We start from the raw sequence: 26,626 nt of genomic DNA on the forward strand, positions 1-26,626 counted from the left end.
CCGTATTCACAGAGAAAATGGGTAACAAATTGAGGGTTGATTTTCTCCTGTTACCATTTGTGAAAATGAAAAATTATTATTTTTTTAGATTTTTTATTTTTTTTTACAGCTAAGTGTTTCTGAATTCTATGCAATACCTGTTGGGCAAAAGTGCTCACTACACAGCTTGAAAAATTCCTTTGGGGTGTAGTGTCCAAATTGGGGTCACATTTGGGGATTTCCAATGTAGTGGTACTTCAAGGTCTCTTCAAATGCAATATTGACAAAATGCCTTCCAAAAACTATGGCGCTCCTTCCCTTCTGCGCCCGGCTGTGCGCCCATACAGCAGTTTACGATCACATATGAGGTGTTTCTGTAAACTGCAGAATAAGGGTAATAGATATTGAGTTTTGAATTTGCTAAGGGTTTGTGAACCCTTTGCAAATTCAAAGCCTTCTAACATCCTAAAAAATAAAATAACATTTCCGACATGATTCAAACATAAAATAGATATATGAGGAATGTTAGGTAGTAATTATTTTATGAGGTATCACTATATGTCTTCAAATCAGAGAAATTCAAATTTTGAAAAGTGAATTTTTCAGAATTTTCTGTAAATTTTTTTATTTTTTTTTACAAATAAATGCAAAACATATTAACTGAAAATTTCCTATGACATGAAGTACGATGCGTCATGACAAAACAATCTGAAAATGGCTTGCTTAAGAAAAAGCATTCCAAAGTTATGAAATATTAATTTCAGATAACTGGAAGTTAAATACAGACACAGAAATTTCTGCCACAAATCCACTGTGCGTGAATAGATTAGTTGCAAACATTTCTGTCAAAATGTGCATGCACAGCACCGGTGTAAAATAATAGAAGATCCGGGGCCGTGAGCAATGTGTGATCCATTCATCTACTGGACGGCAGGAAGTATCTGTGAGGACAGGAGAAGTCATGATGTCCCCGGACGGAACTCCACTTTATGTCGTCAATCAGATACAGAGATGTTTCTGGGATCTGGATGTTCTAATGATGTCACGGACTGAAAGTCATCTTCTCCATGGAAATCATTCATGTAAACCAAAATCAAAATTTTTTTTCTTTAATGGTGGACCATATTGTTCAAAACTGTCTTCAAGTTCATGAGGGTCTCCTCTTTCAGCAGCATGCTTTCCAGTTACTGAGCCTCCGTTCCTCTCCTGCTTCACCCGGACATGTGTGGACGGCTGCTCTCCGACCTCTACTTCTTCTGCAGGTTTCCCACCATCCATTTGAGTCTCTAAACTATCTTCGTTCAATAAGGACTTCTGCTCCCCATAACCCTGTGAGCTGTCCTCTTTAGGACCATCCACCACAACCCTTGAAGTGGTTGTAAGATCATCCGATCGCAATGATGAAGATGAACTCGAGGTAAATGTCTTTTGTCCAGCCTTTGTTTCTATAGATGATGGAGGACGATGTTCTCGTCTTGATATGTCCATCTGGAAAGAAGTAATTGCACCGGTCACATTTCTTAGTTCCTGGCAAAGACTGTGAAAACCTTCTGATAGATTTTTTCCGAGATTTTCAATAGACGTTATCAGCTGTTTTTGACAGTCCAACATAGACTGAAAGAACTGTTCACTTTGTAACGTGGAGTTATTTATCTCATTGGTGGTCTCCTCTACATTTTCCATGGTGGGGGCTGCAACAGAAAAGCGGATATTATGTTAAAACAACTTAGGATACGACCACAAGGTCAAGTTTCCTGATGAACTTTTGGAAGCCAAAATCAGAAGTGGAGAGACGTATAAAGGACAGATACAATGTCTCCTCCTTTTTAATTCACTCTTGGTCTTGGCTTCTAAAAGTGCATCAGGAAACCTGAGCGTGTGGCCTTTCTCTTACACGTCAACGAGCATGCTCCAGAAACAAGACAAGTGAAGCCGTGCTTAATGGTTAATGTAAAAAGTGACATATAAATTACATACTGAGAGACAGATCCAGGCAGGAGAAGTAGTGCAGCCCATGACTATAGGTTTCTTGCCACAGAGTAACCTTCTAGAATTATAGCAGGACTTGTACTGAACATCCAACCCAAAAATCAGAGTGTCATCAGCAGATCTATGGAGTAAATATGTGAAATGCCCAAATTCAGATGCTAAAACCAAAAAAGGGCTAATGTTCTGCAGCATTTATAGACTTAACTCAGCAATGGACACGGCAGGTATCACCAAGCCAGGTTCATTATGACCTCCCACGTATTAGACTTTCCTGGCCCGTGGCCTCTAACCCAGTTCATCAGGTGAACTAAGGAACGCGTGCGGATTTTATCTGGAAATCCAGTTATCACATCCCATTAATCAAAAATGTAACAGTATTGCGAACAGAAATAACTATCCTTTCTTCACGTTTTTTGGGCTGGGACTGAGTTTTTAGCAAGAAAATGCCAAACGTGATTTACCCATCGGCACATTTCTCAACAATGTTCTTGTTCTACTTGTTCCTGTGTGACCATCACGTCTGCTGGGATTTGGAGAGACATTCAGATACTTTAGTCTTACATGATTAGAAGAGGTTCAGAATTCTTGATCGGCAAACAATCATACAGCAAGTAAATTATAAAAAAATAATAATAAAGTCCAAAACTTTTTGAAACTTTTTTGTACAAAATGTTAATAAAAAAAGATAAAAACCTTCCTTCTACAATAAATGCTTTCTTCTATGGTAAGTCTGGTACGGTATAGTAAGTTCCTTAGTGGTGTCCAGTCTACGTTGCCCTTCCAGTTATCACCAGTTTCTTTTTCCCTTTTATGTTTTTACACCTACCTCTGCAGTCATGCAGCTTTTCATTCAATTCAGCTTCTCTTCTTCGTTCTTTTCCCTCTAAATGTATATTTGTCTCAGTATGAGGCGTCCGGTCAGAATGTTTGCCAAACTGGTCTCCATGACTGGAATTTACCTAAAGAAAAGTACAGTAGAGAATCTATAACATCACACACATGATCCACATGTAACATACAAGCATATGGTTCATTCACATGTGAGGCCACCAGATAATGTTCTGAGCAGTCCACTAGAGGATGGACAGTACACCGCTAGATAACCATGGACTGGACATATAATATACCACTGACCACTAGATGATGGACAGTACACCACTAGATAACCATGGGCTGGACATATAATATACCACTGACCACTAGTGGATGGACAGTACACCGCTAGATAACCATGGACTGGACATATAATATACCACTGACCACTAGAGGATGGACAGTACACCGCTAGATAACCATGGACTGGACATATAATATACCATTGACCACTAGAGGATGGACAGTACACCGCTAGATAACCATGGACTGGGCATATATTATACCACTGACCACTAGACGATGGACAGTATACCTCTAGATAACCATGGACTGGACATATAATATACCACTGACCACTAGAGGATGGACAGTACACCGCTAGATAACCAGGGACTGGAGATATAATATACCACTGACCACTAGAGGTTGGACAGTACACCCCTAGATAACCATGGACAGGACATATAATATACCACTGACCACTAGAGGATGGACAGTACACCGCTAGATAACCATGGACTGGACATATAATATACCACTGACAACTACAGGATGGACAGTACACCACTAGATAACCATGGACTGGACATATAATATACCACTGACCACTAGAGGATGGACAGTACACCCCTAGATAACCATGGACTGGACATATAATATACCACTGACCACTAGAGGATGGACAGTACACCCCTAGATAACCATGGACTGGACACATAATATACCACTGACTATTAGAGGATGGACAGTACACCGCTAGATAACCATGGACTAGACATATAATATACCACTGACAACTACAGGATGGACAGTACACCACTAGATAACCATGGACTGGACATATAATATACCACTGACCACTAGAGGATGGACAGTACACCTCTAGATAACCATGGACTGGACATATAATATACCACTGACCACTAGAGGACGGACAGTACACCGCTAGATAACCATGGACTGGACATATAATATACCACTGACCACTAGAGGATGGACAGTACACCCCTAGATAACCATGGACTGGACATATAATATACCACTGACCACTAGAGGACGGACAGTACACCGCTAGATAACCATGGACTGGACATATAATATACCACTGACCACTACAGGATGGACAGTACACCGCTAGATAACCATGGACTAGACATATAACATGGATAACACGTGGCTCCTACTTTTGGTTGGAATTCTTGGCTTCTTCCCAGATACTGCTGCTGAAAGTCCTTGATGTGTTTTTTAGCTTCACTTCTTTTCATTCTTGAATTTTTTTTCATAAAAGGATCTAGAGCTGAACAGGCGGATAGGTGGCCAATGAGATTTTCTACGGGGATTTTTAATGCATCCCCCTGAGCAATATGGAAAGCAATCACTAGGTGGTTCCAGGCACATCGAATGGTATGGAAGCAGTGTCCTGAGCCCTGAAAATATTTACAAGGTTCTGGTTGGTTGCAGGCTCTAATGTGACCGTCCTTAGTTCTCACTTTCAGAGCATTAGAAGTGGATTCAGGTCTCCAATACAAGGTGTCATCTACTAAGAAGACATTTGGTAGAGGTTCACATCTGGTTTGGAGCCTGGGAACCCTTGGGTGGTCTTTAAATCGGGTGCTATCAGGACAGTGGACTACCACATAATGAGCGATCTCCTGCTTGTAGACATATGTGCCCAGAATGCTGAGCTGTGGCTTTTTACCTTCACAAAACTGAGCCTCATATAGAGAAAGGAGGTCAGAGAACTTGAAGGAGAAGCGGAAGTTTCCATACCGAGAAGCTTGATTATTAAATGCCGGAGAGTTGGCGAATTGTTTAGTTATTTCTTCTTTGTATTCTTTTGCCTCATCTGGTGGGACGTGTTCTTGGACATGAGTGTAAGCTTCTTCTTGAGCCTTCTCTATATCAGTGGAAGGAACTTTCACAGACCAGAAGAAGAGGTCTTTGAGTTCTTCTCTTTCGTGTTCTCTTCCTATAAAGTATTGTGACTCCAGAATCTTCCTGGTGGAGTCCATGGTGGTGCAGTGCTGAAGACCACTGATGGAGAACTCTACTGGAAGATGAAGGAATGCATCCGAGCGGGTTTGCAGAATATTGCCTCTCATAGTTTCTCCAGCCTTATTGATGCTTCTCCCTGGAAGGCTGTGGTAGATCTCTTCTACTGATAAGAATTCCTTTTCCTTGAAATATCCACCACCAAAGCTTCTAATTTCCACAAGTTCTTTACTCTGAGAAGAAGCCATTGCTGCTGCCGTCCTCTGCTCTGTTCACGTGTAATCTTCTATGTCAGGTCCGGAAAGAGTCATATCAGGAAGCTGAGCCATTCTCCTCCCTCTCTTCTGACTGGTGGAGCAGTGTCTTCTCTGGGGCTGCAACCTCACGCTGCACACTGACAGACACAGCAGCAGGACTGCTTACATTGTGCTCTGGGGAATGTCCATGTGGGGGGTGGGTGAGGACTCGGACATCAGGACTTATCTACTGCACGTTGTAGGGGGAGGGTTGTGGACACCATGCAGGCTTCAGTCACTGGGGGAGATTTATCAAAACTGGTGTAAAGGAAAACTGGCTAAAGAACCCGCTACACGAGGCAGGAATCCGATAATCGCGCTCACAGGAATGTTCGTTACAGATTTTCTGGCGGTGTAAAGGCGCCACTGATTACCCAATCAATGAGCGAAACGCTCGTCAGTCAGGTAATTGAATCATCTGTGCAGGCACCTAAATCGCCGTGCCGTATAAACATGTGTCGGGAAACAAGGAATCTGTATGGGGACGAACGACGGCACTGCTCCCTATACTGTGGAGGAGATCGCTGCATATAAATGTGTCTCCTCCACTGACGAGCAGGAGATTGTTAGGAAGGAACGCTTCTGTATGGGGGCGAGCAATGGCATTAGTGATCACTGCTCCCTGTACTGTAGAGGAGATCGCTGCATATAAATGTGTCTCCTCCACTGACGAGCAGGAGATTGTTAGGAAGGAACGCTTCTGTATGAGGACGAGCGATGACATTAGTGATCACTGCTCCCCATACTGTGGAGGAGATTGCTGCATGTAAATGTGTCTCCTCCACTGACGAGCAGACGATTGTCAGGAAGGAACGCTTCTGTATGAGGACAAGCAATGACATTAGTGATCACTGCTCCCTGTACTGTGGAGGAGATCGCTGCATGTAATGTGTCTCCTCCACTGACAAGGAAGGCGATTGTCAGGAAGGTACGTTTCTGTATGAGGACAAGCGATGACATTAGTGATCACTGCTCCCCATACTGTGGAGATCGCTGCATGTAAATGTGTCTCCTCCACTGACGAGCAGACGATTGTCAGGAAGGAATGCTTCTTTATTAGGACGAGCAATGACATTAGTGATCACTGCTCCCCATACTGTGGAGGAGATCGCTGCATGTAATGTGTCTCCTCCACTGACAAGCAAGAGATTGTTAGGAAGGAACGTTTCTGTATGGGAACGAGCGATGGCATTAGTGATCACTGCTCCCCATACTGTGGAGGAGATCACTACATGTAAATGTGTCTCCTCCACTGACGAGCAGGCGATTATCAGGAAGGAACGCTTCTGTATGGGAACGAGCGATGGCATTGGTGATCACTGCTCCCTATACTGTGGAGATCGCTGCATGTAAATGTGTCTCCTCCACTGACGAGCAGGAGATTGTTAGGAAGGAACGCTTCTGTAATGGGACGATCAATGGCATTAGTGATCACTGCTCCCCATACTGTGGAGGAGATCGCTGCATGTAAATGTGTCTCCTCCACACTTCCACTAGAGGGACCTCTAGTTACATTTTGCAGAACTCCTTTGGAAAGTGAAAGGTGGACAATCTCCCCCACTGTATGTCCCTGGATAGGAGGGGAGAGGCACCCGCAGGTAATATGTCACGCGCTCTAGACCCCTCCATAACAGATTTCAGTGATCTTTTCATTATCTGGGACCACAAAGCAGCTCTAAGTAAAAAGAAAGAAGAGATGTGGCGCTCTCCGTAAATCCTGGATAAAACGCGTGGTCCCCACACACGGAAATGGGGCAGAGAGGACAACAGTCCTGGGTCAGGCACCGGCAGACTCTGTAGGTTTGTAGAAATGGGAAAATCTCCAGCCCTCGGTTAGAAGCTCGGCGCATGCCCAGTAAGACTTTTGAGGCTGTTGCCCTCATGAGCTTGATGATCGCGCAGGCGGTACTGCGCCTGCGCAAGTTTTCTGGCCGCCGGCAGGAAGAAGGACGGGGCATTTCTATAAGGTAGACTATGACGTGGGGAGGGGGCGGAATCGTTTTGTTACGGCGCGGGGCAGAGCAGAGACCGGTCTCATAAATGATCCCCAATGTGGATGTAACTGCACCATCCGGAACACGTAAGGGACCATCGGTGAAGCCCCTGAGCAATGTGGGCCCCTGGCCCCCCACCCCCTGCACAAGAGGCACAGTAGACAGACTGCACTGCATATAGATACACACAGCATCAGGCGGCTGAGAGGACTTCTAGGTACAGAGGCAGGGCGGCCGCTTTCCGTTTTTCCTGCCTTCTCAGAATCGCTGCAGGGACTCCCATAGTCATTTTGAGCGTGCTGGTGCTGTAGCTGTAGAGTGGGCCCCAGAAGGAATTTTACTTGTGGGTCCTCGGCACCGACACTGGGTGCTATGTACAAACCGGATTCCCAAAAAGTTGGGACACTAAACAAATTGTGAAAAAAAACTGAATGCAATGATGTGGAGACGGCAAATGTCAGTATGTTATGTGTAATAGAACGTAGATGACGGATCAAACGTTTAATCCGAGTAATTGTATCATTTTAAAGGAAAAATACGTTGATTCAAATTTTCACGGTGTCAACAAATCCCCAAAAAGTTGGGACAAGTAGCAATAAGAGGCTGGAAAAAGTAAATTTGAGCATAACGAAGAGCTGGAAGACCAATTAACACTAATTAGGTCAATTGGAAACATGATTGGGTATAAAAAGAGCTTCTCAGAGCGGCAGTGTCTCTCAGAAGCCAAGATGGTAGAGGATCACCAATTCCCACAATGTTGCGCAGAAAGATAGTGGAGCAATATCAGAAAGGTGTTACCCAGCGAAAACTGCAAAGACTTTGCATCTATCATCATCAACTGTGCAGAACATCATCCGAAGATTCCGAGAATCTGCAACAATCTCTGTGCGTAAGGGTCAAGGCCGTAAAACCATACTGGATGCCCGTGATCTCCGGGCCCTTAAACGACACTGCACCACAAACAGGAATGCTACTGTAAAGGAAATCCCAGAATGGGCTCAGGAATACTTCCAGAAACCATTGTCAGTGACCACAATCCACCGTGCCATCCGCCGCTGCCAGCTGAAACTCTACAGTGCAAAGAAGAAGCCATTTCTAAGCAAGATCCACAAGCTCAGGCGTTTTCACTGGGCCAGGGATCATTTACAATGGAGTGTGGCAAAATGGAAGACTGTTCTGTGGTCAGACGAGTCACGATTCAAAGTTCTTTTTGGAAATCTGGGACGCCATGTCATCCGAACCAAAGAGGACAAGGACAACCCAAGTTGTTATCAACGCTCAGTTCAGAAGCCTGCATCTCTGATGGTATGGGGTGGCAGGAGTGCGTGTGGCATGGGCAGCTTGCATGTCTGGAAAGGCACCATCAATGCAGAAAAATATCTTCAGGTTCTAGAACAACATATGCTCCCATCCAGACGTCATCTCTTTCAGGGAAGACCCTGCATTTTTCAACAAGATAATGCCAGACCACATTCTGCATCAGTCACAGCATCATGGCTGCGTAGGAGAAGGATCCGGGTACTGAATAGTGATGAGCGGCAGGGGTCCTATTCGAATTCGCGATATTTCGCGAATATTTTTTAGAATATTCGTCGAATATTCGAAAATTCGCAATTTTTTTTTCTTGACAAATCGGCAAGGTAATGATTGTGTAATATGCGAATTTTCGTACTTCAGATTTTAAGATTCGAATTTTTATTGCGAATTTTTCAACTTTACAACTATTAGACAAAGAAGATTATAGCACTATAATAGCTAAATTGCTCTATATTCGATTTTTTTCGAATATTCGCTATATTGCTATAACTGTTTTTTCGAATATTCGTAATATTGTAAAACAAGAATATATAGCAATATAGCGAATATTTGAAAAAACTAATATAGAGCGAAATTCGCAAACACTACTACTCCTAAAGTCAAGTATATTGCAGCCTTCTTATTGGCCCACAAGCTAGAAGCAGGGAGGGATCATGTGTACTGATAAATAAATAAAAATCGCATGAAAAAAAAAATCTAATATTCGAAATTACGAATATATATAACTATATTCGAAATATTCGCGAATTTTCGAGGTACCTATATTCGCAATAAAAATTCGAAATTCGAATATTCGTGATCAACACTAGTGCTGACATTGGCGCATCGCTAATGTCAGTCAGCTACATAACGGTATTTCTGGTGGTAGAAACTCTTTAAGCCCAATATTGCCGCTACTCGCACAGCCAGAACCCTGATCTCATGGATTAAACAGCTCGAGTCTCAGATTAAAGATAACGTTCCTAGAGAGCAATTATTGGAGAATATTCCAGTTATTGCCAAGGCGGAGGACTTTTTAGCAGATGCCTCTGGAGATGCTGCTAGATTATCTGCCAGAGCCGCGCCGTTATCTAACTCCACCCGGAGGGCTTTATGGTTAAAAAATTGGTCAGGCGACGTAGCATCAAAATATTTCTTGTGAAGGGAAGTATTTATTTGGCTCTACCTTAGATGATATTTTAGAAAAAGCTGGTGATAGGAAAAAAGGGTTCCCCTCTGGCTTCCGCAGGCAATATAATCTCTTTTGGGAGAATAAAAGATTTCCCGGTAAAGATAGAAGCACGGGTAGAAAGGATAACAGGTGGAAATTCTCCTCCTCTAAATCAAAAGGCTTTCTGTTCAAGGGTCAGGGCTCTGCCCCCAGGAAGGATAATTCACAATGACGCCAGGGTGGGAGGAAGATTGTCAAACTTCCTCCCTGCCTGGTCCAGAATTTCCACCAGCAGTTGGATCTTAACCTCTCTAAAAGAGGAGTTCATGTTGGAGGTCAGCTCTCCCCCACAAGAATTTTTTTTTCGTATCAGAGATAGGTCAGAATGCGCAAGGGGCACTAGAAAGAGAGGTTGGGTACGTTATTAAGAATAGGTGCTCTGATTCCTTGCCCTCCTGGAGAAGAAGGTTTAGGTTATTATTCCAATCTCTTTCTAGTGAAGAAGCCGAACGGGGATTACAGGACAATTATAAATCTAAAAGGTTTGAACAAATTTCTGAAATACAGAAAGTTCAAGATGGAGACAGTCAGATCTGTAATAGATCTCCGTTACAAGGATTGTTTTATGGTAGTGCTGGATATAAAGGATGCGTATTACCATCTGCCGATTTTTCCTGGTCATAAATAATTTCTGAGAGTAGCACTGCATCTGAAGGGGAGAATAAGACACCTTCAGTTCCAGGTGCTTCCGTTCGTGATTTCTATGGCTCCCCGTATAGTTACCAAATTGGTGGCAGAGATGGCGGCTCACATAAGAGAGAAGGACATCTTGTTTGTCCCATACCTCCCCATATCTTAATCCCATTGAGAACTTGTGGTCTATCCTCAAGAGGCGGGTGGACAAACAAAAACCCACTAATTCTGACAAACTCCAAGAAGTGATTATGAAAGAATGGGTTGTATCAGTCAGGAATTGGCCCAGAAGCTGATTGAGAGCATGCCCAGTCGGATTGCAGAGGTCCTGAAAAAGAAGGGCCAACACTGCAAATACTGACTCTTTGCATAAATGTCATGTAATTGTCGATAAAAGCCTCTGAAACGTATGAAGTGCGAGTAATTATATTTCACTACATCACAGAAACAACTGAAACAAAGATCTAACAGCAGTTTAGCAGCAAACGTTGTGAAAACTAATATTTGTGTCATTCTCAAAACTTTTGGCCACGACTGTACATCTACTGTGATTTGTCTGATTCTCTGCACTAAATGTCCTGTTGGAGGCCTCTACGTTGGAGAAACAGGACAGAGACTCAATGCAAGGATGAGGAGGTCCCACCGCCACACAATTGAAGAGAAGAAGCTACACTTTCCTGTGGCTAAGCATTTCTGTGGGCCAGGACACAATGAAGAACACATTAAAGTTCTCATAGTAAAAGGTAACTCAATTCTCAAAGAGCTAGAAGAATTTGGGAATACAAATGTATAACACTGCTTGACACTTTGAATACTGGACTGAATTTGTCCCCGGGATTTATGACACCCTACAAGATGTAAAGAGTCTTCTATAGACATAGTCGGGGCACCAGGTCTCTGAGATAACATCAATTTAGAGACCATAAAACTTTCACACCCCTTATCTGTAAGATAATAAGGACTCATTCTCAAGGTATTCGATATGTTGTTCTATTGTTTTTCAAATGTCCATTCATCCCCCCCCCCATGTCTCTGCTCCTATTGTATATACATTGCTGTTTCTTCATATATTCTTGTAGAAAGCCTGATGAAGGGACTGGTGATGTCTCGCTGTGTAACATCATTACTTCTATACCATTAAAAGGTATCAAACCTGCAATACTCTTATTTTGTTTCTCTTAATGAGAGTACTAAGATACATTACTGACTTAATGGGATGGAAGAACCTCCTTCCGGCTTCCCACTTAACATCCCAACTTCCCCTAAATAACACACCAGCCATTGTAGTGGTAAAATATGGCCGTAGCGGCCACCTTTATTAACTTACATAAAACATCCCTTTTCTTTTAACATAATACACATTTTCCAACCATAATAAATAACAGATCATCATTTAAACTTGTAAAACCGCTGTTATCCTTTACGAGAGATCCTGGGAGGCAACCCCAAGCACGTTGTATTCCCTCATCCAATTCCTTATGACTTTCCATGCCCTTGGCCGCATTTCACCGACCCAAGGACACCTGTTCCACAAACTTCCAAGTATTCAACTCCCTAGGCCTTCTTAGCCTACAGGAGCCGCACCCACCATATTTACCTCCAAGAGACGCGTATCACACTATATAACACATCTCTTAGCCATGAATTGCCCCCCAGGATCCCATATTCAACACTGCCACCAACGACCACCGGTGACACCTCACCTGTGGGCGTCCTGCCACACCTTGAGAGCCAATTCCAAACCATCCTGAATCCCTAGGGCCCACATATCAATCCCCAGATCATTCAGATGCACCCCGTCAGCCCTTAAAAATTGAGGCGAAGCAGCCTCCAACTCTTGGTGACGTACCACCAATCCACCCTGGCGACGGACAAAGCGCCCCACTTCTTTATTTAACTTCGCCTGCGCCTTGTTAATACGGTCTATGGACCGCGCAAACCGCCAGCACCTTCTGGCCACTACGTCCGACCATACCACAATCAAATCCGGGAATTCCGCCAGTAAGCGGAGCAAATCCAATTTTATGATCCTAATAACGTCCTGGGACCTGCGGACTCCCAAATCGTTCCCCCCCACATGGAGCATGATAACGTCGGGTACCTGGTCCAACGCGACATTGGCGTGAAATTCAGGCAGCACCCGCCCCCACAGAAGACCTCGCAAACCAATCCAGCGGACCCTTAACACAGCTGGGGAGAAACCCAGCTGCCTACCATTCCGCCGTATGTCAGCCCTCAAGGCACCCCAGTAGACGTATGAGTGGCCAAAGATCCACGCCAAGCAGGTCGCCGAAGCTATAAAACAAAACAAGAACATCCGGCTTAAAATTCAACCCCACGATGAACCAAACAAAACAAACGTCCCCAACAGAACAGCCCTTTTGTCCTACCCTTAAAGCAAATGGGGCCGCACATACGCTTTAAAACACGATGACTCCCAACAACCTATTCTTTTTATCACACTCTCCCCCAACCCCCATCTTGCTGCCTCTGTTGCTGCGCCTATGCGAAAAGAATGCGATGCATATTCCTGCGACGGCAACCCTGCTGCCCTCAAACATTTCCGAAAAACCGCAACAAATTGGAAAACCGACAAACTAGATCCGTCCTGATGCACCAGCAACGGGGGAGGCCGGGCCGGCCGCACTGCCAAAAACTCCTCCACACACCGCACTGGGCACAGCGCCGAGCCCGCAAGAGACCGCAACCACAACACCGCGCCCTTACCTTCCTGATCAGTTTTTGACTTCCGCAATCTACACCTCAAAACTCCATCCTGTACACTAACATCTTCCCGCAATAAACCCCTGTTACCCTTGCGAGTAGCAGACACCAGCTCGGAAATCCGAAACGCACCGAAAAAGGCCAAAGAAAAAGCAACCCGGAACAAAAGAACCTCAAAATAAGACACAAAAATAACCCCCAGCTGTTCCCATAGTTGCAACAACACCTCGAAAGAAACCGGGCGTCGGGAATCCCGATGAACCCTTCCCCGACGATAACCCTTCAAGGCCTGCCGCACCAAAAACCCTTTTGTCCCATCCACCAAGCCCCGCAGCCGCAACCAGAAAGACACTGCAGCAACACGCTTGGAGGCAACCGAAAAAGAGACTCCCTCGCCAAACATCATCCCCAACCAGTATATCAACAAGGTCTGGTGGTCCGCAACCGAACCACCTCCCTCTGCCTGCGCCAATAAACCCTCCCAAAGAGACCAAACCGCAGAATAAGACGAACATGTCCCACTACTCACGGACCGACTAATCAACTCTGCCGAGACCCCAAGGCCACGCTCCAGAGCCACTGGGGGCATGACAGCCCGTCCACTTCTGCCTCCGGCGCCAACTCCCGAAAAACGGTGCCACTGAAAACGAGAAAGGGAGTCAGCTATCGAATTCTCCACTCCCGGAAGGTGAACAGAAACAAAACAAGCATTCAACCTTAAACCATTCAACACCAACAACCGAAGCAGTCTCAAAGCCAGGGGGGGAAGACGCAGATTGACTATTGATCGCTTGCACCACCCCCAAATTATCGCAGTAGAAACTGACCTGCTTATTCCGCAACCTGTCTCCCCACAAAACCGTAGCCAGTACGATCGAGAAAATCTCTAACAGAATCAAATTCCCCAGAAAACCTGCCTCCCTCCACTCAGCCGGCCAATGCCCAGCACTCCACTGCCCCCGGAAATAAACGCCGTACCCACACGAACCCGAAGCATCCGAAAACAACTCCAAGTCCACGTTGGAAACAGGCACCTCCATCCACAGAGCCCGACCATTAAACTCCGCCAGAAATACCTGCCAAACCCGCAAATCATCTTTCACCTCCCCAGACAGCCGCAAATAATGAAAGGGGGCTGAAACCCCAGCTGTGGCCTGCGCCAGCCGATGACAGAAAACATGCCCCATTGGCAATATCCTACACGCAAAGTTCAACTTGCCCAAAACCGACTGAACCCTCCGCAATTGCGCCCTTCTGGCCCGAACCAGATAAACCAACTCCTCAACTAAATCCCGCACCTTATCGCACGGCAGACGACTTTCCATTGCCACGCTATCTATTTCAATCCCAAAAAAACGCTGCACCGTGGAAGGACCCTCAGTCTTGTCCCGAGCCAACGGAACTCCTAAACATGCAGCCACCCTCTCCATAGTCCGCAACAACACCGAACAAACCCGCGAACCCGCAGGGCCGATAAACAAAAAATCATCTACATAGTGCAACACTGAGTTCCAACCCGACTCCTGTTTTACCACCCACTCCAAAAAAGTACTAAAACGCTCAAACAGAGAACAAGAAATCGCGCAACCCATCGACAAACAACAATCAACATAAAAACTCCCCCCCCAATGAAAACCCAACAGGTGAAAACTCTCAGGGTGGATAGGCAGCAAACGAAATGCCGCCTCTATGTCCGTCTTGGCCAATAGAGCCCCTTACCCAAAACGCCGAACCCACCGCACCGCTGCATCAAACGAAGTGTAAGATACCGAACACAAGCCATCCTCTATCCCATCGTTCACCCCCCCACCCGGCGGAAAAGACAAGTGGTGAATCAACCTAAATTTATTGGGCTCCTTCTTGGGGACCAAACCCAATGGGGAAATCCAAAAATCCGGTAACGGCTGATGGCTGAACGGACCCACAACACGACCCGCCATAACCTCCTTAGCAATTTTTTCCGCCACAACCTCCGGGTAACGCAACGCCGATGCCAAATTCCGCGGGACAGTACCGCTACCCACACCCTGGCACGGAATCTTGAAACCCCACTGAAAACCAGCTAACAAAATCTCAGTACTCTCCCTATCTGGATACCTCCTTAAATAAGGCACCATCTCTCCCACCTTCACCGGCGTCGCTCCTCTTTGAAGCAACCTCGGGTCCTTTACCCTTTCCCCTCCGAAAACATTTGGACAAACTATGCGCTCCGCCACAACTGGAGCACTCATGTTTAAATCGGCAATCGGCCATGAACCGGCAATGACCCTCGTTAAATTGCCAACAACACCCTTTTCTCCCAGAATCATGTGATTCCCCGGCCAAGGAACCCCAGGCCCCGCCCCGAAAGGGCGCCGCGCTCCGTTTTGGCGCCGTCATCAACCTCATCCAAAGACTAATGTCTTTGCGATCCCAACGAATGCATGGCCTAACCGCCTTTCTCTGCCGAAACTGCTCATCATATCACAGCCAAGCAACACCCCCATACGCCTCACTAATGGCGTCCATATAGCAAAACAACGCAGAGCAATGTTCTGGCGCCTTCTCCCCGATCACACTAGCAAAAATGGCAAACGCCTGAAGCCAATTCTGAAAAATCTGCGGTATAAGCCTGTACCGCCTTTTTTCCTCCTCATCCCGTTTACTTTCGTCCGGCCTACCCCTATCCAAGTTGAACTTTTCCAACGGAAGCAGCGAAAAAATCTCCATGTACTCATCACGCCATATCTTTTCCTTCACTTCCTGCTTCAAATGGGCCCATAGCGGGCCCTCAAAACAGACGTATACCTCACCATTTGCCGCATCCGCTAATTGAACTCCGTCCCCTGCAACGCTCCCTTGCTGAGGGACCGCCCCCACAGCCGCCTCCACTTGGACACCCGGGCCCATAGCCCCTCCAACAACCCTCGAACCCGCCTCAGCCGAGCCAACCACCGAACTCCCGGGGACCCCCGAGCCAGTAGCCCCCACCACGCCCCCAGAACCAGCACAGGCTGCACCCCCGGCCGAATCCCCTTGAACCCCCGGACCAGTAGCAGGAACCACCCCTGGACCCGCTAAATTCGGTGCAGGCGCCCAAACCGCCGCAGGGGACACCGGCGCCCCCTGCCCCAACCGCTACAACAGGGCCAACATCCCGGACAATAACTCCTGCGCTATCCCCGCTGACCACATCCCCGCCAACTGACCTGGCAGAACACCCCCATCCCCCCCACCCCCAGTCCCCTGACCCGACGTCCTCTCACCTGGCCGTTCCCAGGCAGGAAAGCCGGCCGCTGCGCCATCTCCACCGGCAACCGCAGACTGGACCACAGGAACACCCGGCCCGGAATCCGGATCCACCACCTCCATCGGGCCACCTGCCGCCATAGACGATGAAGAATCCTCTTCCAGCTCTCCGTCCTCCAGACTCGCCTCAGATAACGACCCACCGCTACGGCTCCTAGAGAGGGTGTGCTGGAAAACTTCAGGATCCAATCTCCCCCGCCGAGCCGATGACCCTGAGGACAATCCCGTCCCAGGCACCGCATCACCTCCTCTTGCCTGGCCCCCAGCGCGAGTGCCTCTAGCCCTCTGCTGGGACCTGCCAGGCCTCAGTCCAGGGGGAACAGGCCCCGCTACCCCCACCTCTGAGTCCTCACTGCAATGCCGCTGGCCCACCACTATGGGCCGCGGAGCACCATGCTCTTGACTGCTCCTCACTGAAGGCCCGGCCGCACCACCCGCCTCACGTGGCCATGCCGCTCCAGACACCGTTCCTCTCCCCGTGTCCACCTCCACCCGGTCCTCGGCGAGATCCCGCCCGGCCGTCACGCCTCCAGCAGGAAGGACTCCCCCCGCAGCCGCTGGTGAGTCTGCTAACAGCCGCCGACCTCGTGCCCCTGCCACATGTCGGGGCATCGCAGCACCAGAAGGTCTTCTCCCAGAACGGGGGACCGGCCCAGGGGACGCCCGCTCTTCCCCCGCTGAACTTCTCACGCTGCGCCGTGGCACTGGCGAGACGGCCGACCCATCCGGTCGCCGCCGCTGGGAAGGGGAGGGACTCCTCAACCTCCTCCTCACTCGTGGACTCGCCTCGGGGCTGAGCCGCTCCGGAGGTACCGAACGGCGCGTCCTGGTCCTCACCTCCCCCGAACCTCCATAGGTAGAAGCCGCGTCCAGGGCCACCCGCAGTTGGTCCTGCAACCACGCTGTCCCGTGCTGCTGCGCCGCGTCCCGCACCGCCGCCATCAATGCCTCAAACTCCGCCATCCCGAACTTACACCTTGTCTATCTCTACCACTTCCTACACTTCCTTCCCTCTCTCCTATATCCCGCCCGCGAAACTCGGTCCCTGGCTCCACCCCCACTCTAACTCCCGTCTAGCCCCTTTCCACATTTAACCCCTGCTCTGCCTACAGTCTTCCCCCCAAGTCAATGGTGCATTCCGCTATGCTGCGCCACGCTTCATTGCTGTTCTTATCCTGTACTGATCCTGAGTTACATCCTGTATTATACTGCAGAGCTGCACTCACTATTTTGCTGGTGCAGTCACTGTGTACATACATTACTTATCCTGTTCTGATCCTGAGTTACATCCTGTATTATACTCCAGAGCTGCACTCACTATTCTGCTGGTGCAGTCACTGTGTAGATACATTACTTATCCTGTACTGATCCTGAGTTACATCCTGTATTATACTCCAGAGCTGCACTCACTATTCTGCTGGTGCAGTCACTGTGCACACACATTACTTACCCTGTACTGATCCTGAGTTACATCCTGTATTATACTCCAGAGCTGCACTCACTATTCTGCTGGTGCAGTTACTGTGTACATACATTACTTATCCTGTACTGATCCTGAGTTACATCCTGTATTATACTCCAGAGCTGCACTCACTATTCTGCTGGTGCAGTCACTGTGAACATGCATTACTTATCCTGTACTGATCCGGAGTTACATCCTGTATTATACTCCAGAGCTGCACTCACTATTCTGCTGGTGCAGTCACTGTGTACATACATTACTTATCCTGTACTGATCCTGAGTTACATCCTGTATTATACTCCAGAGCTGCACTCACTATTCTGCTGGTGCAGTCACTGTGTACATACATTACTTATCCTGTACTGATCCTGAGTTACATCCTGTATTATACTCCAGAGCTGCACTCACTATTCTGCTGATGCAGTCACTGTGTACATACATTACGTATCCTGTACTGATCCTGAGTTACATCCTGTATTATACTCCAGAGCTGCACTCACTATTCTGCTGGTGCAGTCACTGTGTACATACATTACTTATCCTGTCCTGATCCTGAGTTGTATCCTGTATTATACTCCAGAGCTGAACTCTGTAGCCCACATCTGGCCTTGGCCTTATCTTCTATCTGGCAGTGGTGCTATGTTTGGTTATGAGCTGTATAATTAGGTCTTCAGTTGTCTCCTCTTCAGCTGTAGTACATATGAAGCACCTGTAGTCCTCCTGGTGGCGCTCTACAGGCTTAGTCCTGTAGTAATGACAGACCTGCTGTATGAAGTGATAGGACTGTGTTTTCCCGCTGACTCTCGCAGTTCTGCTCTGTTTGCTTTTTCCATGTAGGATGGAGTCACCTCTGCGCTGCTGCTGAACAAGGTCTTCATGTCACTGCACCATCTAGTGGAGAGCCATATAACTACATGTATCTGGAGGGATAGCCGCTCTAGTTAATCCTTAGTCGCAGGACCCCTCTGCTGTTCTCCTGAGGGGCCCACCAGCTGCACCCTGTAAGGCTCTGCATGCAAGGAGCTTGTGGCTTCTGCACTCATGTGGTGCAGGTTCCACAGGGGCTTCCATCACCCCAAGGTAATGCACAATCGCTGTGTGCACCGAGGCTCAGATACGTATCTGTGCAGCCATTACCCAAGAATGTCCTACAGCAGAGATCAGCAACCTCCGGCACTGAAACTACAACTCCCAGAATCCTCTTTTCACTGCTATGAGAGTTACAAGAATAGCTGAGTAAGTGTGCATGCTGGGAGTTGTAGTTTCACAGCAGCTGGAGTGCTGAAGGTTGCTGATCCCTGTCCTACAGGATTCAGCGTTGACCATCTGGGCAGTTCTGGTCAGTCTACGGTTAACCACGCTGACCGCACCATAGTAGTAGTCACTCTCCTCAGAAGAACCGTTTACAGCAGTGATGTTATGTGCTGAGGACCTCCTATAGTGAACCAGGGTCCTGACCTGTGCTGATGAGGCTCAGAAGCCTGGAGTAGACCTCTCCTGATGTCCTCACTGACTTACATGGTGGCCATGTAGAGGGTACATGCATGATAAGATTTACCTGGACTGCCAGCGCTCCTGCCAACCTCACCGCCTGACCCTGTGACCTTGAGTATGGGTGGACGGGAATGACATGGTCCCCTGAGACCCTGGACATTGAGCGGGAGACTGGTGTCTGGCGGGAACATTATTAATTCAGGCCATAAGTCCATCCACATGGCCGTCCACAGGTCAGAGCCTCTCTGCTGACTCCATTACTTGGGCTATTACTTGTATTATGTGGGGACAGATCTGCTTCAGTCTTTTGGAGCTCATCAGTCATATCCTATATACAGTTGTGTTCAAAATAATAGCAGTGTGTTTAAAAGAGTGAATAAAGCTCAGAATCCTTCTAATAGCTTCTATTTCCATCCGCACAGATGCATCGGGAACACTACACCTTCTATTCCAAATCAAAACATGACGAAAAATATATCAGATTTGTGTTGTTCCTCAAAAAAAATTGAAGAAAAGTGAATATTAGACTGTTCAAAAAAATAGCAGTGTTTGTCTTCTTCTTTACAAACTCAGACATTAACTGTATAAACTGAGAAATGTCTAAAGCTTTTCTCTCCTCTGAATCCCGTCACTAATATTTAGTTGTATAACCGCTGTCTCTGAGACCTGCTGGACGTCTGTGCTGCTCGGAGTCACCACCTTCTGGCCCTGTGACCAGGTATTCCTAACTCGGAGGATCGGACTACATTCCACTGTTCTTCTCTATTTCTTGGTTTTGCCTCAGAAACTGCATGTTTGGTGTCACCCACAAGTTTTCTATTGGATTAAGATCCGGGGATCGGGCCGGCCGCTCCATGACGTCAATCTTGTTGGTCTGGAGCCAAGATGCTGCCCGTTTACTGGTGTGTTTGGGGTCGTTGTCTTGTTGGGGCACCCATTTCAAGGGCATTTCCTCTCCAGCATAAGGCAGCATGGCCTCTTCCAGTATTCTGATGGATTCAGACTGATCCATAATCCCTGGTGCGCGATAAATAGGCCCAACACCGTAGTATGAGACACATCCCCATATCATGATGCTTGTCCACCATGCCTCACTGTCTTCACAATGTACTGCAGCTGAATTCAGTGTTTGGGGGTTGTCTGACAAACTGTCTCTGGCCACTAGACCCAAAAAGATCCATCTCACTTCCATCAGTCCACAGAATGTCTCTTTAGGCCGGTCAATGGGCTCTTTGGCCAATTGTAACCTCTTCAGCACATGTCTTTTTTCCACCGGTAGGACTTTGCGGGGGCTTCTTGCAGATCGCTCAGCTTCACAGAGGCGTCTTCTCATTGTAACAGGACTCACAGGGAACTTTACACCTTCTGTGATCTTCCTGGAGCTGATTGTTGGCCGAGTCCTTGCCATTTTGGCTATTCTTCTATCCATTCGAATGGTAGTTTTTCGCTTTCTTCCACATCTTTCAGGTTTTGGTTGCCATCTTAAAGCATTTGCAATCCTTTTAGCTGAGCAGCCTATCATTGTCTGCACTTCTTTATATGTTTTCCCCTCTCCCATCAACTTTTTATGTTTCAAATGCTTTATTGAAGTTTTATAGCATCAGAAATGTATCATGAGAAACCAATGATATAGGTATTTGGTACATACATATAGTAAAACAAAAGGTACAAAATAAAGTAACAAACAAATATCCAAAGGAGATCCGACAGTGGTCAATTACAAGAGAGTGGAATAAAATGTTACATCCATACATCTTCAAGCGATTAATAGGCCTCGCGTGTCTGAGGTCTCTACAGGGCTTAGCATATATCATAACAAAATACTTTGTTGTACATTGGCAGAGTAGGAGGAGGAGACCCAAGGTTCCCACAATTTTTCAAAAGGTTCATACGTATCCAAGCGAATGGCTGACAGCTTTTCATATAGCAAAATCTTATTGACTCTATCAATAACTGCACTAAAACTTAATGTATCCGATTTCCATTTGTACGCAATATGGATTCTAGCAGCAAGCAAAATATGTTGTGATAATTTGAACTTGGCGAAAGTCAGCCAAGGGGGTTTGTCCCCTAGCAGACATAGGGAAGGCATGGGCTTATAGGTGCAACCTAGCACTGTGGAAATCAGTTTGCTTATTTTAGACCAGAACCGCTGGACATGGGGGCAGGTCCACCAAATATGGAAAACAGTACCGTCCTCTGTGCAACCTCTAAAGCATAGTGGCGAGACCTCTGGATATATGCGGTGTAACCTGCAGGGTACCAGGTGGGTTCTATGAAGTACTTTCACGGAGGTCTCTGCCAGAGTGGTCTGCCATGAGTTTTTGGTTAAAGTCTGGGAACGCAGAAACCACTCCGAAAGTGGGTATTCTTCTTGTATATCCTTCTCCCACTCCACCATATACGAAAGCTTGACTCCCTCGGGTGATGCATCAAGCATTCCATATAATCTAGACAATAGCCCCTGCTTACATAGTGAGAAGGTAACGAAACGCTCAAAGGGAGTAAAATCTAAGCGCATACCGTCAATCTTTAAGGAGTGAAGGAATGAAAAAACTTGATTGGCTGAGAATAACTCACTAGTAGGGAGCTCAAACCTATCCTTGAAATCAGACAGTGTGGTTAATTTCCCCCTAATCAGGAACTTATGTAATGTTACACATTTATTATTGATCCAACCAAAATCGGTTGCCCTAAGCCCTGGTGGGAAGGCCGGGTTGCCTATTATGTGAAGCAGTGGTGTATGTTTAGACTGCAGGCCCAACTTGAACCTGACAGACCTCCACAACAGTAAGGCCTGATAGGATAGAGGTGAATTAGAACGAATAGTCGCCGGGATAGGCAGGGTAGTCCAAAGCAGGGCCCTCCACGACCAAGGTGCAAGGAGCAATTGTTCTATTGATACCCATAAGGGGTGAGTTTCTGGCTTCAGATGCGTCAGGAAAAGTTGGGCTAGTCTAGCTGCTTTATAATATTTTACAAAATCGGGTATGAAAGACCCCCTTGCGTTTTATGTCGACACATGGTAGCCCGAGCAATGCGAGATCGTTTATTGCCCCAGATAAATTTCATTACGTCCTTTTGTAGGTCGTGGAGATCCCGACTCGGGACTGGAAATGGTATAGTGCGGAAGAGGTATAGTAGTCTAGGTAGAACTACCATTCTTATTATGTGTATCCTGCCTATCCAAGACACTGGCAGTGCGGCCCATGTTTTAAGATCATCTCTAATTGTTCGGTATAGGGGGGAATAGTTCAATTTATACATTAAGTGGGGCTGAGTGGGCACCATAGTACCCAGGTATGGAATATGATTGGGCAAATATTGGAACTGTAAAATAATCTATAGTACGAAATACACCTCCTTGCGCTCCCGGCCTGGGGGTCTGCAGCAAATCAGACAAGCCTGGCTGATTCCGCGGCTAGGTGTCCGAAAGGAGCTGGTGTCCTCCTTGGAGTTAAAGGTATAATACAGTCATGTGAAAAAATTAGGACACCCTTTGAAAGCATGTGGTTTTTTGTAACATTTTTAATAAAAGGTTATTTCATCTCCGTTTCAACAATACAGAGAGATTAAAGTAATCCAACTAAACAAAGAAAACTGAAGAAAAGTCTTTTCAAGATCTTCTGTAAATGTCATTCTACAAAAATGCCTATTCTAACTGAGGAAAAAGATAGGACACCCTTGCCCCTAATAGCGAGTGTTACCTCCTTTGGCTGAAATAACTGCAGTGAGACGGTTCTTGTAGCCATCTACCAGTCTTCGACATCGGTCTGAGGAAATTTTACCCCACTCCTCAATGCAGAACTTTTTCAGCTGTGAGATGTTTGAGGGGTTTCTTGCACGTACAGCCCTTTTCAAGTCACCCCACAGCATCTCAATGGGATTCAAATCTGGACTTTGACTTGGCCATTCCAGGACTCTCCATTTCTTCTTTTTCAGCCAATCTTTGGTTGATTTACTAGTATGTTTTGGGTCATTGTCATGTTGCATGGTCCAGTTCCGCTTCAGCTTTAATTTTCTAACTGATGGTCTCACATGTTCTTCAAGCACCTTCTGATACACAGTAGAATTCATCGTGGATTCTATGATGGTGAGCTGACCAGGTCCTGCTGCAGCAAAGCAGCCCCAAACCATGACACTTCCACCTCCATGCTTCACAGTTGGTATGAGGTTCTTTTCTTGGAATGCTGTGTTTGGTTTACGCCAAACATCTCCTCTGCTGTTGTGTCCAAATAATTCAATTTTGGACTCATCTGTCCAAAGAACATTATTCCAGAAGTCCTGGTCTTTGTCAACTTTATCTCTGGCAAATGTCAGTCTGGCCTCGATGTTTCTCTTGGAAAGCAAAGGTTTCCTCCTTGCACACCTCCCATGCAAGTTAAACTTGTACAGTCTCTTTCTGATTGTAGAGGCATGTACTTCTACATCAACAGTAGCCAGAGCCTGCTGTAGTTCTCGAGATGACACTTTAGGGTTTTTGGAGACCTCTTTTAGCATCTTGCGGTCTGCTCTTGGGGTGAACTTGCTGGGGCGACCAGTCCTGGGCATGTTGGCAGTTGTTTTGAAAGCCCTCCACTTGTAGACTATCTTCCGGACAGTGGAATGGCTGATTTCAAAATCTTTTGAGATCTTTTTAAATCCCTTCCCAGACTCATAGGCTGCTACAATCTTTTTTCTGAAGTCCTCTGACAGCTCTTTTGCTCTCACCATGGTGCTCACTCTCACTTCAACAGTCAGGAGCACACCAAACTAAATGTCTGAGGTTTAAATAGGGCAAGCCTCATTCAACATGCAGAGTAACGATCTACTAATTATGTGCACCTGGTGTGATATACCTGTGTGAGATCTGAGCCAATTTAAGAGGGAATACATGTGAGGGTGTCCTATCTTTTTCCTCAGTTAGAATAGGCATTTTTGTAGAATGACATTTACAGAAGATCTTGAAAAGACTTTTCTTCAGTTTTCTTTGTTTAGTTGGATTACTTTAATCTCTCTGTATTGTTGAAACGGAGATGAAATAACCTTTTATTAAAAATGTTACAAAAAACCACATGCTTTCAAAGGGTGTCCTAATTTTTTCACATGACTGTAGATAGTTATATCACCCGAAGGTGATGTTAGACACCAGCGCTGGAATGGCAGAACCCTCCTGTTATCTCCCTCTATGTAAGTAGATAGAGGGGAGGAAAAGGAGAAGGGGGGGGAAAAGAAGATACAGATGACAAAAAACCAGGGCCAGAAATAGACAATCCGTAGCGCTCGCTGTCTGCGCTAGGGATGCAGAGAAGGCAAGTACACACAAGTAATAGCGCGAGTATCCGGTGTGCAATATAGAATTTAATGTGTACCTGGTATGTTCCTGTATGATAGAGTTCCGGGCAATGTCTTTTCCAAATTCTTTTTTTTTTTCTTTTTTCCTTTTTCTAGTCCTGTAGAAAGTGCTGTAATAGGTCCGTCCTCCTTGCTCACCTACTAGCACGGACGCTGCCCCAGCCGGAAGCAAGCGTGGTGCGAGGGAGCTTGTTGTTACGGTCGTCCTGGAAACCGCTTCGGTGACGTCACCTCTGTGGATACCGTAGCCTCCGTGGGACAAACCTCCAACGCGTTTCGGAGCCTGTCGGGCTCCTTCGTCAGGGATGGTTGACACATTGTCCATGGAGGTTTAAGTAGGCAATCCGGTTTCCATGACAACAGGTATCGGCTTATATAGAAGCGGATATGTAGGTAAGGGGACGTTATGTTCATTACAGATGTAGTCTAAGTATTACATACAAGTGTGGTATATATGTATATACTGCTAGGCCGTTCCTAAGATTTTCCAGAAGACGCAGTGAATACTATTTTTTCTGATAATGGAAAGATTTGGATGATTCCTAGAATGTTTTGTTGACTGGATTCATTATGATAGTAGTTCATTATTAATGGGAAGCAAAAAGTTCAATTTCTTGATTTAACCTGTTTGGTGCCAAGCTATTGCATTTGAAAATCCATTTACTTTCTATCCTGGACATCAATTTGATATAATCCCCTCCCCTGCTATCCTGTTTTATTTTTTCAAATCCTATGAAGGTGGATCCCAGAAATTTGCCCTGATGGAATTCAGCGTAGTGTCGTGATAGCGGGTGATGATCTGCCTTTTTATGTATGTTGTTAACATGCTCCCTAATTCTGGTTTTCAGCTCTCTTTTGGTGCGTCCTACATAGATTTTTTCGCAAGGACACCTGATAGCGTAAATAACCCCCTTAGTGTTGCAGGAAATATAGTCCTTGATTGTGAATTTGCCCTGTGGGGTATCAAATTCCAATACTGGTTTGGTTTGAAATCTGGAGATTTTACAATTTTTGCAAAATCTGCATGGGTGGAAACCTTTTTTGATATTGGATTTCTTCCTTACTATATTCCTTTTGATAGATGGGGCTACAAGATTAGCTAGGTTTGTGGATTTTTTAAAAATAAATGTTGGATTGGGGGAGATCTTGTCCCCAATTATTTTATCGTATTTTAAGATGTCCCAGTGTTTATGGATGATTTTCTTAAAGTGATTGGCCCCTGCACTATATGTGGTGATGATGGGTACTTTGAAATTGTGGGTGTCATCACTTGTATGTTGTTCTTTTTGTATTGTTTTTTCTATAAGTAATTGATTCCTATCAATGTCACTCACTGTTTGAGTGATGGGGATCAATGATTCTTCCTTATAGCCCTTCTCAATGAATTTTTTATTTAATATGTCTACTTCTTTATGATAGTCTGTATTGGTGGTGCAGTTTCTACGGGCTCTTATGTACTGACTGAAAGGGATGTTATTGAGCCATATAGGTAGATGACAGCTTTCCAGGGGGATGAAACTGTTGGTATCCGTCGGTTTGTGATACGTTTTAGTCTGTATTTTCCCGTTTTCAATGAATATGGTGAGATCAAGAAAATTGATTTGTTGTTTATCAAAAGTTGGAGTGAAGTGTAGATAAAATTCATTTTTATTCAAATTGGTTAAAAAATTATTGAGGGATGGTACGTCCCCTCTCCATATAAAAACAACATCATCGATAAATCTTCTCCAGAGGACCAGACCCGCACCGAGCTCGCCATTGGGAAATATGGCAGACTCCTCCCATCTGCCCATATATAGATTTGCGAAGCTCGGTGCGA

General features: G+C 46.0%; 1 protein-coding gene across 2 annotated transcripts in view; it reads right to left on the bottom strand.

Moving 5' to 3' along the window:
- Positions 1 to 573: 573 nt before the first annotated feature.
- LOC122938917 overlaps positions 574 to 26,626 on the bottom strand; it is a 58,621-nt gene continuing 32,568 nt past the window's right edge. Inside the window, exons 1-3 of one of the 2 annotated variants that reach the window (XM_044294804.1) lie at positions 4,248 to 5,330; positions 2,795 to 2,927; positions 574 to 1,670 (exon numbers count right to left, since the gene is read on the bottom strand). In XM_044294804.1, coding sequence (XP_044150739.1) covers positions 1,054 to 1,670; positions 2,795 to 2,927; positions 4,248 to 5,303 — 1,806 coding nt within the window. In that variant the 5' untranslated portion in view covers positions 5,304 to 5,330 and the 3' untranslated portion in view covers positions 574 to 1,053. Of the gene's footprint in view, positions 1,671 to 2,794; positions 2,928 to 4,247; positions 5,331 to 26,626 lie in introns of those variants that run through there. The other variant, XM_044294797.1, reaches the window with a different exon arrangement.

The sequence above is a fragment of the Bufo gargarizans genome, chromosome 1 (assembly GCF_014858855.1).
Source record: "Bufo gargarizans isolate SCDJY-AF-19 chromosome 1, ASM1485885v1, whole genome shotgun sequence".
NCBI classification, from domain to species: domain Eukaryota; kingdom Metazoa; phylum Chordata; class Amphibia; order Anura; family Bufonidae; genus Bufo; species Bufo gargarizans.